This window comes from Petaurus breviceps, unplaced genomic scaffold (assembly GCF_028583685.1).
Source record: "Petaurus breviceps papuanus isolate PSGF00001 unplaced genomic scaffold, PetGlider_PUasm1.0 126, whole genome shotgun sequence".
NCBI classification, from domain to species: Eukaryota; Metazoa; Chordata; class Mammalia; order Diprotodontia; family Petauridae; genus Petaurus; species Petaurus breviceps.
In genome coordinates, this window is record NW_027185655.1 from 78372236 (window position 1) to 78392243 (window position 20008).

The window sequence follows — 20008 nt, forward strand, 5'->3', positions numbered from 1 at the left end:
AAAAAAAAAATAATAATAATAAGACAGTGTCTTATTATCGGGGAAACACGGTAGATGGTGAGAGAGCCAAGATATGCATTCATGACTCCATTTGAACTCAACTTCAAATCTAGCCTTCCTTCCACTTACCCATGCCACATCTTCTAGGCAATGGCTACATGATGGTGGACCTTGAAAATTATAGCCTGAAGGCCAGACCTCAGTTTCCATGTCATTAATATGAGGGATTTTAGTTAGGTTACTTATGTATTTCCTTCCAGCTGTAAATCTGTGATCCAGTGAATGTTAGGGCAAGAACTGACCTTGAATTGTTTTGTGTGACTAACAGATAGCTAAATAGCTACACTGGCCCAAAAGTCAGGAAGAGCTGAATTCAAATTCTGTCTCAGACTCTTATGATCTGAGTGACTCTGAGCAAATTATTTAAACTTTTTTCTGCTTAAGTTTCTCATTGGTAAAATAGGGATAATAATATTACCTACTTCCCAGGGTTGTTTTGAGGATGAAATTAGTTAATATTTTTAAAGCACCAGGCAAAAAAGACTTAAGGTGCTATATAAATGTATTAGTATCATTATGCTATATAATTTGGGATAATGCCAAGTTTGTTTTTTTTTTAAGTAAGTTTAATGGAACTTTTACAGCTGTAATATATTTTTGTTTCATTCTGTGCACTCTTTTCTTTCCCTGACTCAAATCCTACTTTGATGAGTCATTGGAACAGAAAGGTTCTACCAAGCCTGATAACTTTAAGTATAGGTCTGATCATGGATTCAACTCCAAAGAAGCTCATTATAAGTAGCTTGGCTAAAGAGTGTTGCATCTTTAGCCCCCAGATACTCAGAAAAACTGTCTAATGAATTAATTTTCTTAATACTTTGAGATATATTGGGGAAAATCTATATTTTCTAAAATCAATGAACAAGCATTTTAAAATTGCCACTATTTGCCATGTACATGTTATGTGACAGAAAGATAAAATTAAAACCATTGTTGTCCTCAAGGAAATTTCATTCTATCAAAGTTTATTGTCCTTTTAGACTGACAGTCTCTCCCTTTAAGCTCCAAAAGGATTTAATGAAAAGACTGGATCTGGTGTCAGAAAACCTGGTTCCTTCTCTTACTAAGCATGTGATTTTGGAAAAGGAAGCTCATTTTTCGGAACCTCAGTTTCTTTATCTATAAAATGGGGATTGTCATCTTTGCATTGCCAGTTTTGTAATCGGTAGAGAGAGGAAATTATGGCACGTTGGAAAGAGTGCTAGAGCCTAGAGAGATATGGACTTGACTCTTTGCCTCTAACATTTGCTAGGTATGATCATGAGTAAGTCATTTAACTTCTCTGAGACTTCGTTTCCTCATCTGTAAAATGAAGATAATAATACCTACCTCATCAGTCACACATGACTGAACAACAAAAACAACCAGACACTAAAGAGGGATTAGTTGAGTTGTTTACAGGGATCCTAAATGGTGTTGTTTTTTTTCCCAAATTTTATTCATGTGTTTTGCTTTTGCATTAAAAACATTTACAAATTATTTCTTCTTTGTGAGAGATCTCTTATAACAAAATAAGTTAGTTAAAATGAACAGAAATCTATTTTCTTTCCCTACCATCCAGTGCTGTCCAAAAAAAAAAAATCCAATTCCAGTCAAGCAGAGCAAATTCTTTCTACAGAATATATGCGTGTACCCTAAAACTATCAGTTTTCTGTAATTATTAAGATCAAATAAAATATAAATCACTTTGCAAATTATAAAACATGGTAGAGTAGAAAAGATTTGGTTTGGGGTCAGAATACTTGGGTTTGATTCTTGACTCTACCACTGATGACCTGTGTGCCCTGGGGCAAGTCATCTTTCTATACTTCTGCCTCCTCATCTGTGAAATGAGGGAGTTGGTCTGTATAACCAGAGATCTCTTCCAGGTCTAAGATCCTAAAAGTATTATTAAACAGATTTAACAGATGAGGAAAAGGTGGTTCAGAGAGGTGGAATAAATTGTGTAATCTGACACAGCTTTCCAGCAATGAAGCCAGGTTTCAAGTATATGTATTCTGCTAGGTTTTTGTACCAAAACATAGTAGAGTGGAAATATTTGCTCCATAGCTTTAGTTTCCTCCTCTCTTTATTTAAATTTTATAATAATCTGCCTCTTTATTTTCTCTCCACTCTAAAAAGTTGGAAGGTAACTAGGTGATAATTCAGTCTTAGATTGTGTGTGTGTGTGTGTGTGTGTGTGTGTGTGTGTCTCAAGGTTAGGACTTGAGTGGTTTCTTCCTTGATTTCCCCAGGAAGGTCAGTTGCCTTTTTAAACCCAGCTGGGGTGGAATTGAGTTCTGCTGCAAATCAGGTGCAGACCTACCACAGTGGTGATGGTGCTGCAAAGTGAGAACTTTAGGATTTACTTATGTTTTATCTCATTATGTCTTCTTGTTATTCTGTACCACTGGTGTCAGATGCAAATAGAAATGGAGGGACATAAAAAACTACAAATGAACACTACCTGTATTTTATTATATTTTTACTTATTTTGTTAAACATTTCCCAGTTACATTTTAATCTGATTGGACCCTGCTCTCAGTTTTGTAAACTGACAGTGAGATTGGCACCTCTGTCCTAGACGTTGGAGATAGTTAAATTTGCTCTGTTTGTGTTGTCATGCCATCATTCCACAGTTTTACCAGGGATTTATTCGCCAGTCAGGAGTTGATATTTATCATTTTATTTGCTTTCTCTGTTGGTTATTGATCTGAAGGACAAAGGCAATACACTTTGAAGCATTGAACTTAGAGTCAAGGGAAATTAATTCAAATTCCTGCCACTTACTGTCTATGTGACCTTAGACAAGTTACTTAACTTTTTAAAAAGCCTACAGTTTTGTCACCTATAAAATTAGAAAGTTGGAATAGATGAATTTTAAAATTACTTCTGGGTCTAGGCTCTAAAACTATGAATCTAGAACTATGATCTTACAATAGGATTGGGTAAATTTAAGCAAATGTGAAAAATTAAAATCTTTCTGATAGTACTTTCTAGTAGATGTGATAGACTGCATATGAAGAAAAAAAGGTTGTAAATGTCATCTTTTTATGTCAGAGGCTCTTAATCTGTGTCCCACAAACTTAAAAAAAATTATAACATTATTTCATATAATTGGTTTTCTTTGTATTCCTTTGTATTTTATTTTATGCATGTAGATGCATTATTCTGAGATGGGGTCTGTAGTTTAACCAGACTGCCAAAAAGGTCCATGACACAAAAATTGTTTAGGAACTCCTGGTTTTTTATTTTCTTTTGCTTTATATACCTTGACTTTAAATACAAGTCATATATGAGAGCATATATTTGACTTTCATACCTTGAAGATTTTTTATTTCATCCCATGAATACAGCTCATAATTTGTTGTAGATTATAAATGGAGAAAACAAACTTATTAGAATTCTTTCCTTCTGCCCTCCTTCCCTCTGTCCCTCCCTCCCTTCCTTCTTGTTTGCTCATTCTTTGCCCCCCTTTTTCCTTCCTTCCTTCCTTCCTTCCTTCCTTCCTTCCTTCCTTCCTTCCTTCCTTCCTTCCTTCCTTCCTTTCTTGCCTTCCTCTCTCCATTCTTTCTTTTTTCCTGTCTCCCTCTCTTCCTCTCCCTTTTCATCTTCTTGTAAGAAGTTCAGTGGTTACTCATGTGTCCAGTTCCACTGCTAATAGGCATGAAAGCTTAGACAAGCTTCATTTTAAACCTGAACCAGAGTCTTTTTTGGAGGGAGGGGATTATCATTTTTCTCAATAATAGAATTTTAAGGTATTCAGAATGGCTCTGGAAGAATCATCAATAATGCTCTCCTCCCCCCAGATTATACTGTTAGCTAGTTAGAAATTTTTTGGAGGAAGGGAAAAAATATTCTTATTTATCCTGATATTTATGGCTAATCATTTAGGTTTATTATTGTAATTATATTGTTATAAATATTATAAAAACAATATTGTAAATAATGTTTAGTATGTAGAGGGGAATGGAAGCATTAATACATTTATCAGGTTATACCCTGTTAGTAATGAGATCAAGTAATGTTTGTAGCGTGCATCACCACTTTATTCTGCTTTGGTCCCCACTTCGTTTCGACAAACATTTATCAAGTGATACCACTTGCACTTAAGCAGCATATATTCTCAGGGCTTCAGTCTCTACTTAGTGACCTTTACTTTTAGACAAAAATGAGTGGATGTCCAGTCCCCTTCATCATTCAAGGTTGTAGGTGGAAGCAAGTGAAGAAAGTGTATGGGAGGCCTCTCTCTCTCTCTCTCTCCCCTTCCCTCTCCTACCATCCTTTTCCCTCCCCTACCTCACCGTAACAGTTGCGTCTCTAAGTTTCTACTCTGGAGTAGACTGTTCTTATATTCATTCTGGTAACATAATGTAAAACATGACCAACTTCATGAAAGCAAAAGTCATTTAAGTTATTGAGTAACATAACCCCCTACAGTAACAGCTAGTTGTATTCTTTTTTTTTTTTTTTTGTAAAGGGAGAATTTAGAGGAAATGTGCAACCAGTTTAGAGTTTCAGTTCCTGGAAACATTTAGAAGTATCATTCAAATTCAAAATAGACTTTTTAGCTGATGTAAGCATCAATCTTTTGAAAGTTATTTCATTTCTGGGTCTTTTGTTGTTATTATTAAACAAATTGATAAGTATTAGCCATAACCTACCTAGTCTAATGAAATATTTTAAAGAGGGAAATGAATTTATTTTTCAAATTTAAAAATGGGTGGAGTTTTAGTGTGTTATCTATACATTTACTAATCTATACATTTACCACTAGTATTGGAACAAAGAAGTCATCATGGAGAAGTGGATAGAGATCTAACCTTGAAGCCAGAAAATCTGGGTTCAAAGTCCTTCCTCTGACATATACTGACTCTGTGACCCTGTGTTTAGGTTAAGTTACAGAAAAATAGTGCTAACTTATACTGATAGAGAGAATTTTCTTGTATGGGAGTTCCCTTATTCCACTGAAATCATATAGGTCCAGTCTCTATCCCTATAGTGACAAAGTTAGTGTTTTTCATTGTTCTATAAAATTTATGATTATTAGCACTCACAGGAAGATATTGAAAAAAAAAGTTGAACAGGATAAGAAGGGATAAGTTGTGATCTCATCCAAAGAAGAGTATACACTTTGATGAGATAGTATCCATCAAAGTATATTGTAGTGACAAACTAAAACATATCATGAACCTCACTTTTCCTATAGCAATTTACCTCTTATTTTCATTTTAACTTTACGTTTACTTTTGTTTTGCTTTATAATAAAATGTTATTGATATCTTTGGTATTTAGATCACCTACATTTCTCTCCTTTCTCACCCTCCCAGAGAGTTGCCATACCTTATAACTAATAATGAATTTTAAAAAGAAGGGAAGAAGCATTCAGAGAAACTAACAAATTTAAATTTAAATTTTTTTTTTTTGCTTTTTAGAGAGCAATTAAGGTTAAGTGATTTGTCTAAGATCACATGGCTAGTTTTTTTTTTGTGTGTTAAGTGTCTGAGGTCAGATTTGAACTCATATCCTCCTGACTCCAGAGCCGCTACTATATTCACTGAGCCCCCTAGCTTCCCCGAAACTAACAAATTAAAGAATTGTTCTTATATTTCCTTTCCACAGTCTCCTATATCTCCACAGAAGGTAGAGTGAAGCATTCTCATTTCCCTTCTCTGGGTACAAATTTGATCATTATAATTTTACAGCATTCAGTTTCAGTTGGTCTTGTTCTTTCCATTTATATTGTTGTAGTCATTGTGTACATTGCCTTGCTTATTCTGCTTTGTGTCAATTCATACATACATACATACACTCACACATATATATTTCCTCCTACAAAAATTGGTGTCATAAACATTTTGATCTTTGGTGATATTCCTTTTTTCACTGCTTTCGTTAGGATACAAGTGTAGTAGAGAGGTCTCTGGGTCAAAGGCTATAGATAATTTTGTCACTTTTTTATCATGCTTCCAAAATGAATTCCGGAATGGTGAAACCAATTCATAGTTCACCAGTAGTGCATTAGTATGCCCATCTGATTATTCCTGTATTTTGGGTGGGAGATGAAGGCTTTTTTCCTCTGCACACTCAAGTTCAATTGATACTTACTTACCATTGCCTTGTTTTTTCTTTAAGCATCTTGAGGGTAGTGTCTAATTTATCTGGCATAGAATCCTGCACATTTTAACCAATAAAAGATTGTTAAATATAACAGGACACTTAGACTTTGTCTCATACGATTTTGTGGTTTGCTATTCTGGAGTGGCTTAATTATTTTAAAATACCACTTAATTATGGGAACGAAAGACAAAACATTAAAAAAAATACCACTTAATTGAGTGGTATTAAATATATGTTGTTTAATTGTTTCCGTTGTGTCCAACTCTTCATGACCCCATTTGGTTTTTTCTTGTCAAAGATCCTTGAGTGGTTTGCCATTTCCTTCTCTAGCTCATTTTACAGATGAGGAAATTGAGGCAAACAGGTTTAAGTGACTTGCATAGCTAGGATTACCTAGCTAGTAAGTGCCTGAGGCCAGATTTGGACTCATGGAAATGAGTCTTCCTGACTTCAGGCCCTGAGTTCTATTTACTGTGCCACCTAGCTCCTCCTATTAAATCTATAGATTACCTCAAAAGCATAATACTTAATGCACATTACAATTGTTTGTCTGCTAGCTATGTGTGGTATTCAAGCTAGTTAAAAATTAGATGAAGCATTTATTAAGTGCTAAATACATTGCAATCACTATGCTGAATGCATATTAATCTGAAAGCATTTTATATTATCAAACATCCTTGAAAAGTTGGGGCTTAATCTAGAATATTAAACTTCAACTTTTGATGTCAAGTCTCTCCATGTATTGAAAAAAAATTAATTTTTGTTCAGGGGCAGAGATTTATTTCTTTGTTTTTCTCATTCCTTTTTATTTATCCAGGGGAGTCTTTAGATATTGGGAATGCCTTGAAGCTCTGGATTTGTTTTGATTGTGTATTTTTCTTCCATAGTTTTGGCAAGCGTTCTGCAGGAAGCTTTAGGCGTGGCTGTGAATGCATTGTTTTAGAACCATCTGAAATGATTGTGGTGAGTATATTTCTCTGTGGTTTCTTTCCCAAAACACTAAATTCCTCCAAGAAATTGTAGTTTTTTTAAAAAAAAAGTTTGTGCCTATTCCAATTAGGACTTTTTAAAATGACTTAATATTATGTAACATTGAATGTAATTGTGAATGGTTATTTCCTTTTAAGATTGTGAGGAACTGGATAGCTGTGCTTATTTGGGGACTTCAGTTAAAGAGCTAAGAAGGCAAGAAGTTGCTAAGTGTGCTTTTTCTTAAGCCATATGTATCAAACCTTGGTGTACCTTTTAACTGAAATTTGGCAAGAATTTTTGAATTGCAGTATTTAGCTCTCTAAATGCTGATTGAGATGAGAGGTGGAAGTTGTAAATGAGTAACATAATAGACCTCCTGAGAGCAAATATTAGATGTAACTAACTTTGACTTTTTCTTTCCTTTTTTAATTTAAAGAAGATCAAGGGACTTTTTGAATAATAGATTGGATTATAGAAGCCAAAGTATTCTGATGTATTCTAATTTTCTAGATTAAAAGAAAAATGACACAAAACAGAAAAGAATTAACTAGGAATATAAATTGAATAGAAATGACTTCCTATTTATTTTTTTTTCCTTTGTAGAACTTCAGTATGCTTTAAGTATATGGTTTGTTTTTTTCAGTAAAAGTGCTTAATATGTAATATTGCTTTGATTTTTCAGTAAGGATCAAAGTTTACAGGTGGGCAGTAGACACCTGAGGCACAGGCACATTCATAATAATATATCCCCATGCTTCCACTTTAAAACTAGGCAGTGATTTTTTAAAATTGATGATTGTCCAAAGTTCTCATTACACACTGTGTTTTGTTGGCTAGTTTTGAGCAAGTTTCGTCAGGGGGATTTAGGGTTCCATTCCCTGGTATTGGAGAGGAATTTCTGTAGTAATGAGATCTTGTTCATCACAGGATTTGATTAAAGTTGAAGAAAACTCCTTGCTTGTAAAATTTCTCATGATTTCCTGGTCAATAAGAAAGTATTGCTAGGGGGTTAAGAGAAAGGTTGTTGGCACTGCCACAGTAGTTTCTAGTGGCAGGACTTTAATAGCAGCCTCATCTTTTAGTGGGGATTTTGGGACCTAACAGCATCATTTTTGGAACTCCCCAATGGATTAAAAAAAAAAAATCCCCTGTAACATTCCATACCTGCTTCTCTTGATTTAGAAGTTTTTCAGATATAATAGAAGAGTCTTAAAATATAAACTTGTATTCTAAAATATAGGATATCCAAAAAGGCCAGTTCATCTGTTTACATATTTACTGTAGAAGCAGAGAGAGTTCAAGCCATTTTACTTTTTAAGGCTATCTCCTTCGTCCATTAGTCTTTCTAAATGAAGAGTAACTTTGAAAAATAAATAGCAGTAATTACAGAAAAAAAATGTATTATAAAGGAAATTTTAAATAATCTACCAAATTCCATTTGTTAAATCTGTCATTTTGGGATTCAGGGGATTTTACAATTGACTCATGGTAGATAAACTTCCTGTGCTTTGGTTAAGAGAAAGTAACAGTTCCCTTAGTCAATAAGCTGCTATATGTCCTCTGATCTCTTTCTCATGTAATGTCAGTACAAAGACAGCTTAAACTATTCTTGGCCTTGGAATTGCAGGAAGCTCATAGCTAACCACATTTTCCAAAGTGGAACTGAAAATGCCCTTTCATAAATTAAATATCAGGAAGAAGCTCTTAGTTTCTGAGGACTCCCAGTACACTGAAGGTTTGTCTAGAAAACATGTCTACACATGGCTAAGAGCAAAGGAATGTGGGTCATCTATTGAAATTGAATATGATCCATAGCTTTTATCAATGGAAGAAGGCCCAGATGGGTGTTCTTAAGGAAATATATAAGTCTTCAATTTGTTTTGTAGGTGGACTATATGGATGAAAATGAAGAATATTTTCAGCGCCAAGCTTCTCATCGACAGTCTAGAAGGAGATTTAGAAAAATTAATCAGAAAGGTGAAAGACAAACAATCATTGACACGGTGGATCCTTATCCTGTTGGAAAGCCACCTTTACCTAGAGGTTATCATACGGTAAGCTAATAACCTCTTTTTTTAGAAATAGAGTTTTGGTTTCTGAATTGTTGGGGAAATTCATGTTTACGGGATACATTTTAATTGTGGTAGTGTTGGTAATGCTGTGTAAATCTGTGAGGTTGATTTTTGCTTTGGGGAAGGAAAAAAATATCTATTAATCTATATCTTGGAATGCAGGGTATTGGTTTGCTCTAATTTTAGTAAAATGGCTTTCATATTGACAAGAACTTTTTTAAAAAAGAACTTTGCCTTTTTTGCTGCTCACTTGATATAGTTTGCAATGGAATCTTCTTTTTTTTTTTTTACTAGTTGTTACTACTATTGAATGCCTTAATAAAATGAATATCATACATACTTTTTCCTTATAAAATGTTTATGAAAATCATCAATCACTGTGTATTATCTTTGCCCCCAGTTTTTTTGAAAAGAATATTTGGCTCTTGTTAAAATGAAAATAAAAGTTTAAGATAATATAGAAAGCATCCCTTTCTATATTATCAGTGGGGACATGTCCTGATAGACCAATCCCCAAGATAATATAAGATTATTTCTAAGTATACTTATGAAGAAACTAAGCCACAAAGAAATTCAGTGGTTTGCCCAAGAAAATAATTTGGTTAGTGGCAGAACCTGAATTAGAATCTGGGTCTCTTGATATCCTCTTTTTGGTTGTTTTATCACTCCTCTGTTAACTAAACTATTCACTCCTCTGTTCACTAAACTCCTCTGTTCACTGTTAACTAAAATGGCATATGAAATATCATTAACTGAATAACCTTTGTTTCTCAAACACAGTTGCCTTTTAGTCCTTTAAAAATATATACATAAAAGACCGTGTTTGACTTACTTTTTATTATTCCCCTACTTATCTCATTCATAACCTTTTCCCTATTCCTGTGGATGAATGCTACTATAAAATGGATGTGTTATTGACTTAAAGTCTTGACATTGATTTGTCACATATTCTGGGAGTTTTTTTTTAAGAGGTATAGATATAATACTTTATGCAAACACTTCATGTATTTTGTTTATCAAAAAGAAATCTTCAAATTGTCATCCCTAGTGCAGTCCTGACCATCAGCTCTCCCTGCACTTACTCTGAATTTAGCATGAATTTCATAGTTGAGTCATTTTATTTTTCTCTTTTGGATAGAGTTTCTTTTTATTCACCACAAAGTCAGCTTTGTTTTGTTGGAAGGGTTGGTATTAGAAATCTATGAAAGGTTTTTTGTTGTCAATTCTCTGGCAAAGGGAAAATGACGTATTCACTGCTAGTCTAGCATAAAAACAATAGGAAGTCTGCACACCATGATCGTGTTCTGTAACTTGTGTAAAATGTCATTATCATAAAAAAATTTCCTATTACTAAAGTCTGACATGTGTCATTCAATCAATCAAGCTGTTATTAAGTGTTTTCTTGATTTGAGGCCCTATGCTAAGTCATAGGGGAAAAAAACAACAAACCTTGCCCTCAAGGAACTTACATTCTGGTGGGGTACAGCATAACTGTAAATAGATACATATAGAGTGATAATTTTGAATTGCTTTCACAAATATGCCTTGATGTCACATTTGTGGGAGTGATTCAATGAGATTATGTATACCTTTTCAATGAAAAAGTGCCAGATTTGAAGCCAGAGGATCAGGGTTCAAGCCTGACTCTCCTACTTACTACCTTTTTGTCCTTGGGAAAGTCAGGTAATCTTGGGGCTTCAATATCCACAATTGTAAAATGAAGGAATTGAAATGATCTCAAAGAATTTTTCTGTCTCTCAACTTCAGATTTTATAATTCTGCTTTCTAAATGGAATTGTCTTTCCTTTTTTTTTTTTTAAAGAAAAAAGTAAATATTTCTCTTAATTTGGTTTGCTTAATTATTGCAAGGACAATATTTTGCCACTCCCTCCAACACCACTTTTTCTTGTTAGTAATACTGCCTTTTTAGGAGTAAACCTTACTCCTTTTTCCTAATCTGGTAAATAATAGCTCACATTTTTTATTGTGTTTCCCAAGACACACTTCTTTGAAAACAGTGTTTTGAAGACAAATTCAGTCAATAGATACGTTTGTTTTCAGGGGAAATAAAAATATAAAATGATTACAAATGTGTGATGTGTTGGTTCTTATTTTTTGAATTATGAAATGAGCTTTGGTGAAAATGATTATAAACACATTCATGTTAAAGCAGTGGATTGAAACTTATTGTTACATTATGTTTACACCATCAATCTGTATAAATTTGTTCTTAACTAAACGTCATTTGGCTCTTATTTCACCCAAATTAAATAAATCTCAGAAGAACCAAAATACTTTATCTGTAAAATGCTGCCATATAGTGTAAATAAGCAGCTGAAGATGCTTAGTTGTTTTTTTTTTTTTTTTTTGCGCTAATTGCCCTTAAGCGACTTGCCCAAGGTCACACGGTTAGTTTTTGTGTTAAGCTTCTGAGGCTGGATTTGAATCCAGGTCCTCCTGACTTCAGGCCGGTGCTCTATTCACTGCGCCACCTAGCTGCTCCCAAATGCTTAATCTTTCTGAGAAATGGGCCAATATGTGTTATATTTAACAAGTACACTGGACCTTAAAGAAAGTTGGCTAGTAAGTGAGAAGAGAGAAGTTTATCAAAATGAATTGCATGATCATGTTTCACAAATACTTTAATTCTGAGTTCATTGCTATTGCATGGCATATATGGCACATTATGCATAGAACATTTATACATGCAGTCAACTGATGGGGAGGCGGTGATATAGGGCCATTCTTAACCTAATTTTAACATTATCTTCATTTTTGGCAAATGTACTATAGCATGTCTGATAATATTCATCTTTTCCTTTCCTCCTTCATGGCACTCATTTCATTTTGGCTCAAAGGAATGCACTAAATCTCAGGTATTGTAATTTGTGTGTGGTCCCCTAACACTAACTAAACTGTTTACTTGTAAGTTTGCAGTGTAACTAATAAATTCATAATACTGATGTGTCTAAGTGTATTATGCTTGTCCCTTTGTATTTTTAGAGTTACTTTACCTGTCTTAGAGGAAATGCTTAAGACTTTCTAAGTATCAGTGTTAAGACCTGATGATAGCATGGGCTTTCTGCTTTATCTCATTCATACCTAGCATAGGGCTGATCACAAACACAATAGATGCTCAGCAAACATTAATGGTATAATCCCTTACATAGAATTATAGATTTCCTTATATTGAGGGTTTGTCAATGTTTTTAATGTTTACTTCAGTTATTATAGCTAAGAAAAGGTATTGTTCAAGAGGGAGACACAATTCCTATCACCCTTTTCAGAATGTATAATCATTAAAACTCAACTGAGGGTTGAATCCATATATTCATTAGCTTGGCTCAATAGTCATGTTCAGGAAAAAGCAATAAAAGGAAGTTTTCAAATCATTATAAATATTTGCGTGTGTTCCTTAAAAGATGTATTTCTTTCCTTATCTATTGTTTTTATGCCTCCAATTCAGACATAGATTCAGGGATTGTTACAGATTTCAATAATTTATGTGGGATGTGGGATTTATGTGGGAATGATGGCAATGAGGGAAAACTTAAAAGATAACACAAATATTCAGTTTGCTTTAATCAATGTGTTTAGAATTATCAAGAAGACCTATATAGTCACAAATCTGCCTTGAAAAAATTAAGAACTAATAGAATTTGGTTTTAACTTGTGGTAATGATTTCAGATCTATCTTTTCATTTTGCAAATATCAGCCACGATAGTGTGTATCCTTGAGGTATATGTGAACCCAGATAGGAGTGTATTGGTAGACCACATGTAGAACTTGTTGGGTGAAAAAAGTGAAATAAATGTCTAGTAGAAATCCATTTTAATTCATTTTAGACTTTCTTCTTTCCTTCTTATTAGTTAGAAAATTTATGAAATCGGTTTTTTACCATAGAGCACTTAGATGCTTATGTATGACTAGGATGGTTAGTAATTTTGTTATTTTGGCTTTATTGTTCAAATGTGGAGTTATCTTAGAAAGGTCTCTTAGGATGTTTGGAGTCATGGGGGAAAGTGGTCTTTTTTCATACTGCCCTAAATTGATCTAACTAATAAAATAATTTGCTTTTATGTAAAATTTTTAAGTTGTCATATGGAAAAGTAATATTATTAATACTTAATTCTTAGTATATTAAGGGTCCATCACTCATAAAATATGTTCAATTGAATAACTTTGCCTGCTCATCTGAAATGCTTGTTGGGTTCTGTAAAACATAATGCAATGTTAGTGTGGTTGAGCCTTAGTAGTAAATAAGATGGATTTATGTCCTGTCAGCTTTGTTTCTGAATTTTTAAAACATAAGATTTGAAGTGTTGGTCATTTTGTATGGAATTAGTGGGTTTTGAAGTGAATGTATAAGAAATTTGATGTAGCAAAAGAATTTTTAAAAATTAGTTTTTAGAAGATATGTTCTTTTAAGAAAATTATTTCTGCATACAAAAAAAGTAGCAAACAATAACAGTGAACTTATAAAAAACATTTTTATGACTTGAAAGAACTCTGACTTAATCCAATTTCTATTCTACTTTGTGGTTCAACTTAAAATAGAGATCTGATTCCTTGTGTCATGCTAGTTTAAGCATGTCTTAAAATTAGGGATTTTCTAATCTCTGAAAAATGGAAATATTTTCCATACTAATATAGTAGTCCTAATATTGTTTATTAAAAACATTTTTTTGAGCAAGCATTTCCAAATAGAAGGAAATGATGCTTGTCTTTGCCAGTGGTTCTCAAAATTTTGTCTGGGGATCCCCATGAAATTCTCTAGACTCTTTGAGATCAAGACTTTTTATAAGATAAAAGGGTTCTGAGTCCAAAAAGTTTGAGAACCACTGATCTGTACTACACATAATCATCTTTAAAATGCATTGGAAGCCATGGAAGCATGCTTTCATCATGATTCTCTTGACCCTATGAGTAAGAGGTTCCACTGATACACTGGAATATAAATAGGATGGGTCAAAACTTTTTTGCTCTAGATTTTCATCTTTGTTGCTGTAAATGTTTGGTCAAATGTTTGGTCAAATGAAGCAACATGGTACAATAATTCCCAACATTTTTTCCCCTTAACCCCCTTTAAACTATAACAAAATAAAATGTATTGTGAAACCACTGGTGGCTTGGGGATTGTGTGTGTGTGTATGTGTGTGTGTGTGTGTGTGAGTGTGTGACATAATTAAGTAATTATTTACTTAATAAGGTTTAAGAATTTTTAGCATGATTTAGACATAAAAGGTGATATCATAAGCAAATTACGGGAGATGAGAAAATTTACCTGTCAGATCTGTATATAAGGAGATAAAGAAGTCAGGGGGATAAAAGCAAAAAAATTTTGATTCCATTAATTTTTTTTTACAAACAAAAACAATACTGACAAGGTTAGAAGGAAAGTAGGAAACTGGGAAAAAACATTTTTAGAGCAAGTTTCTCTGATAAAGGCACCCCCCCTTCTCAAATATATAGGGAAATGAGTCAAATTTATAAAAGCACAAATCATTCCCTAATTGATAAATGGTCAAAGGATAGAAGAAGTTTTCAGATAAAGAAATCAAAGTGATCTATAGTCATATGAAAAAATGCTCTAAATCACTATTGATTAGAGAAGTGCAAATTAAAATCTCCCATCTGTCAGACTGGCTGACATGAAAGAGAAGAAAAATGACAAAATTCTGGAGGGATTGTGAGAAAATAGGGACACTAATGCACTATTGATGGAGTTGTGAACTGCTCCAAACATCTGGAGAACAATTTAGAACTATGCTCAAAGGGCTATAAAACTGTGTATACCCTTTGACCCAGCAATACTAAATCTGTTTCTCAAATAGATTAAAAAAAGACAAAAACCTAAGTATACAAAAATATTTGTAGCAACTCCTTTTGTGGTGGCAAAGATTTGGAAAGTGAGGATGCTCATCTATTGGGAAATGGCAGAATAAGTGATGGTATATGATTGTGATGGCATATTGTTAGTCTATAAAACTGATGAGCAGGATGCTTATAGAAAAATCTGAGAAGACATTTATATGAACTGATATAAAATGAAGTAAACAGAACCAGGAGAACATCTTAAAGAGTATCAGCAATATTATAATGATGGATCAACTATAAATAACTTAGCTGTTCTGATTAGTACAGTGATCCAAGGCAATTCCAAAGGACTTATGATGAAAATTGCTACTACCTCCAGAGAGAGAAAACTGATAGAATCTTTGTACAGAATGAAGCATATTTTTTTCACTTTATTTTTCTTGTTTTTCCCTCCCTTTGGCATAATGGCTACTATGGAAATATGTTTTGCATGATTTCACATTTTTTGTCATCTCAATGAGTGGAGGAGTGTGAGGAGGGAAAGAATTTGGAGCTTAAAATTTTTAACAAACAATAAAAATAATAAATTTTCTCGTTTTGAAAAACGATTTTGAGCATGAAATCCTTATGGGAACCTGTAGCACCAATGCAATATTCACAGTGCCCACGATCACTATAAATATACCTGCATGGTGCGTAATCACAAAATATAACAGACTCTCCATATAGAAGACAGAAGCAAAACATTTATTCAGACCCCAGAAAAAGCAAATCCTCAAACCAGTAAACTGATTCCATCATAGTAGCAAAGGAGTTTATAAGCCATAACAGCACAGAGAGCCACACCATCTTTTAGTCTTCCCACAGACCAATATTTACTCACAAGCCTGACTGACTCCCAGGGATGCATCCTCTCCTCCTCCCAATCTAGCTAGCTCTGACTCCCAGTGTCCTGTGGGCTCTGCTCCACCCTTCAGCAAATTCCTCCCACCACAGGCTTCATGTGATTACATTCAGTCTGTTAAGGGGCAGAGTTTATTTTCAAAGCAGGGAAGATCTTCAAATTCCCATTACCATTACAGAACCACAGATAGATTGTAGGACTTCAAAAGGGTTTAAATCCTACCTCTGACTCTTAAATAGGTGTGTGTGTGTGTGTGTGTGTGTGTGTGTGTGTGTGAGAGAGAGAGAGAGAGAGAGAGAGAGAGAGAGAGAACACAACATCGTCTTCAAGCAGTCATTTAGTCTGTTTAGTCATTAGCATTTTAAAAATGGGGATAGTAATACTTATAGTTCTTAGCTCATAGTGTTGCTGCAAAAATCAAATGATATACTGCATGTCAAATGATCTGTAAACCCTTAAGCCATATGTGTTGGTTATTATTTACTTGTGCCCCATTCTACTAAGAGTCTGTTACTCTTCTCATAAACTCAGTTTACTGTTAGTTGGGAGTACACAGTAAGGGACAAATAACAAGTTGGAGTTAGTTAGATTTGATGTTGATGTTGGGGGTTAGTTTTGGCCAAGTTGTATAGAGATTAGCGAATCTAGTTCCCAGATTGAAATATTCCTATTGAGGTAAGGGGAAGGGGAAAAGATGATGGCATGGCACTTTGAAACCAGAAAACAAGTTATTTTTCTCTAGACCCCAGTTTTTTGAACTGTGACTTTAGATATTGAAATAGAAGAACATGACATTTAAAGTCTCTTCCATCTCTAAATCTGTGGGCCTATGAAAATCAGATGAATAGTAGGAGTTGGAGGTCCATTGATTTATTAGGCAGTCAAAAACCCAGGAAAATGTCAAGTATGGTAAAGGCAGCAAAGTAACACAAACTGAGGTTTTAATACTACCTAATTAGTTAAAGCTGATCCCTGGCTGGTGTCTAGCTACCTTGGTTGGAGCAAATCCAAGTAGAACTGTCTAAACTGAAGTTAAATAGTCCCAGTTCATGAAGACAGAGCTTCAGGAGAGACAATTCCTTGTATAGACAATTTCAAGATACAAAATTTGAGTAGATTAGACCAGGTCTTTGAATGGGGGATTTCCACCCTCCCACCCCCCCATCTTTTTTTTTTTTTTTTTGCTTATTATCATTCTGCTTACCTCCTAAAATAAATGGAAGAAAAAGATATTGCTCATGATAACTTCCTGTACTATGTATTAAACCATTTAACTGTATATGTCTTACTATACAGAAGTCTTTGATATTCATTGCTAACATTTTGCAGAGGTCCTCAAGAGTAGAAAAGTCTGAGAGATGCTGAGTGTTAAGGAAAAGCAAAAGGGGGAGGAAGGTCATATGACAGGACTACTCTCATCTACTTTTTAACTCAATAGAAAGCCACATATAATTTGTATTTATTTCCTTCCCTCTGTCATCCCTTTTCCTTTCTTCCTTTCTTTAATTCAGTTTTGTTGAAATCAACAAATACTTTTTGAATAAGAAGTTAGATTGATGGACTCTAGTTTAGACCATAGAAATTGGAATTAAGACCGCTGGGTTTCATAGTTTTCCAAATGGTTTCTTAGGTCTTAACTCAAGTACTGCTACTTCATGATTTAAAATGTGTGTCCCATATATCAAAACTTGTGGGGGCAAATATTTGGAAAGTGAGAAGATGCCCTCTCCCCTCTGTTAGTACTCCTCCTCCCACCTCACCTATTATTACCCCCACCATTGACATTTCTAAGTGCTTCTGATCACAACTAGAGGTAGATTTGATTAATGTAATTCATACTAAGATGTAAAGTAACGACTGCCTTAGCATTTCATAGAGACAGCAAATGAATCAGTTAAATACAATATGTATAGGTGGGTGGTTTTTGAATAGGAGGGAATGAAATGATTATTGCTGAATATACATATGTCCTTTCATGTACAAGCAGTCCCTGTCCGATACTGTTTAGAAGAGTCATTTATTGGAACATGGAGCTTGACTGCAAAATATTTGAAATGGCAGTTTTCTTCTCGTGGAAGATCTATTGATTTTTTTTTTGAACTGGTAGTTTAGAGAAAAAATGTGATAAATACATTCCCTGTGTCCTTTGCCCTGTGCTCAAGGTGGTTATATTTTATTTTGGGTGATATAACCCATTATTTTCATCCAGACCTGTGACTTCATTGGAGTAGGGGACTCCCAGATGAGGAAATTTCTCAACTAATACAAATTACTGATACTAATACTAATACCAATACTATACCAATACTAATAACAATCCCCATCCCAATATGAACACTGACACCAACACCAATACTACCACCAATACTAATGGCAATCCCAATCCCAATGCTAACATTAATCACAACCTCAGTCCTAATACATCTGTTACTGTTTTGGAATTTGTAATAGTGAGATACCTGGAACCCTGGAGAGTTAACTAACTTGCCCTGAGTCACATTGTTATTATGTGTCAGATGGTCTTGAATTCAGTTCTTTCTGTCTGTGAGAACAGGTCTCTCTATCCAGTAATTCAGGCTGTTTCTCAAATATACATAAACAATTTTAATAAATAACATCACAGTGCAGTAAATGTCAAATGAATAGTATATAAAAACGAGCAATTTAGGATTTCAGAGGAAGGAGAGATCAAGTTCTTTGTCATATGTGTCGAACAACATGAAACTGTCAGGTTTCTTCAGGAAGAAATGAGATTTGGGGCTTAGGATTTGAAGAATGGATAGGGCTTGAATTTGGGGAAAAGGAAAGGAGTGTGTGTGTGTGTGTGTGTGTGTTTGCTCATGCATGCATGAGCATATTCCAAATACATTGAACAGTTTATAGTAGGAAAAGCAGGTTTTGATTATAATCAGAATAAGTGAAAATTTAAAAATTAAGAATAAATTCATTAATGGTGTTGGTTTACTAGAGACTCATCCTTCTAGCTTGGACACTTAGCAGATCATATACTTTAATACTCCAATAGGATTATAACTGGCTTTGTTGTTTCAAACCTTCTCTACCTTTTCCCACCTTAGTTTCCCTACATATTGTTTTAGATTAGTGTTTCTGAAACAAATCTTTCATCATGACACTTCATCTGTGGCACCTTGGCTGGTGACTCTTTGCTTCAAGAGTAAAATCCAAATACTTTAGGTGACTTTGAATGTTCTTCCACATCCTAGCTTTGCTATGGACTGTGTGAGGTCAGACAAACCCCCTTATGTGAAATGTGGATAATAACATAATACCAAACTCATAGGATTATTGTACCAAAGGCAATACTATATTTAAATTACAGAATAAATGTATGTTTCTGCCACTCTCTACACCCAACCTCCCTTTCCAGGATTATCTATTATTATTCTGTTATTTGACCCATCTGTTCTAAATAAATTGGTCTCCCTGTGTTTCTACCCATACCTTGAGTTTTCCCATCTCATTTGATCCACAATGTTCCTTCAGTAGTAGATGCTCTCCTCCTCTACTTATGTGTCTTTCATGGACTTGACAATTTTTTCCTTCACCAGGTAGACTTACTGGTTCCATTTATCCCATATGGTTGTCATTTCCTTTGAATAATTTATTCACACATTTCCACTGACAAATACATGGGAAACACAAATTACATCTCTTGCTTTGTTGCCATGTATTGTTACTTATTTCTTGTACTATTAATTAGCTTTTTTGTCCCTGAAAGCAGGGGCCATTTACAATGCTTCTTTAAGATCGCTAAAAGTGCTTAGGACATAATACTAAGCCACTGTATGTGCTCTGTTTGGGGATGAAGCAAAACCCTAATCCTAATTGAATTAATTTCTTGTGAAGATCCTGACATAAAAATGCAGAGCTAATAGAAAATGTTTTGGCAAATAAAAGCAAATCATTAGATTGACTTCAGCAGAGAGTCAGATTGCTAATTTTAGAAACCATATGACTTTAGGAAAGTTTCTACCTTTCTGCATTTCAATTTCCTCATCTGTGAACTGAGGGGGTTAGATGGCATTGTAGTATGGTAGAAAGAACACTGGATTTCTGTTCAGA

General features: G+C 34.2%; 1 protein-coding gene across 6 annotated transcripts in view; it reads left to right on the forward strand.

Moving 5' to 3' along the window:
• Positions 1-20008, forward strand: part of RAPGEF2 (Rap guanine nucleotide exchange factor 2) — a 340634-nt gene that overhangs the window by 183755 nt on the left and 136871 nt on the right. For 4 of the 6 annotated variants that reach the window (XM_069097396.1, XM_069097409.1, XM_069097405.1 and 1 more), the window contains exons 5-7: positions 7047-7122; positions 9018-9185; positions 12062-12079. In XM_069097396.1, the coding sequence (XP_068953497.1) occupies positions 7047-7122; positions 9018-9185; positions 12062-12079 (262 nt within the window). The remainder of the gene's footprint in view (positions 1-7046; positions 7123-9017; positions 9186-12061; positions 12080-20008) is intronic. The other 2 variants (XM_069097399.1, XM_069097416.1) reach the window with 1 other exon arrangement.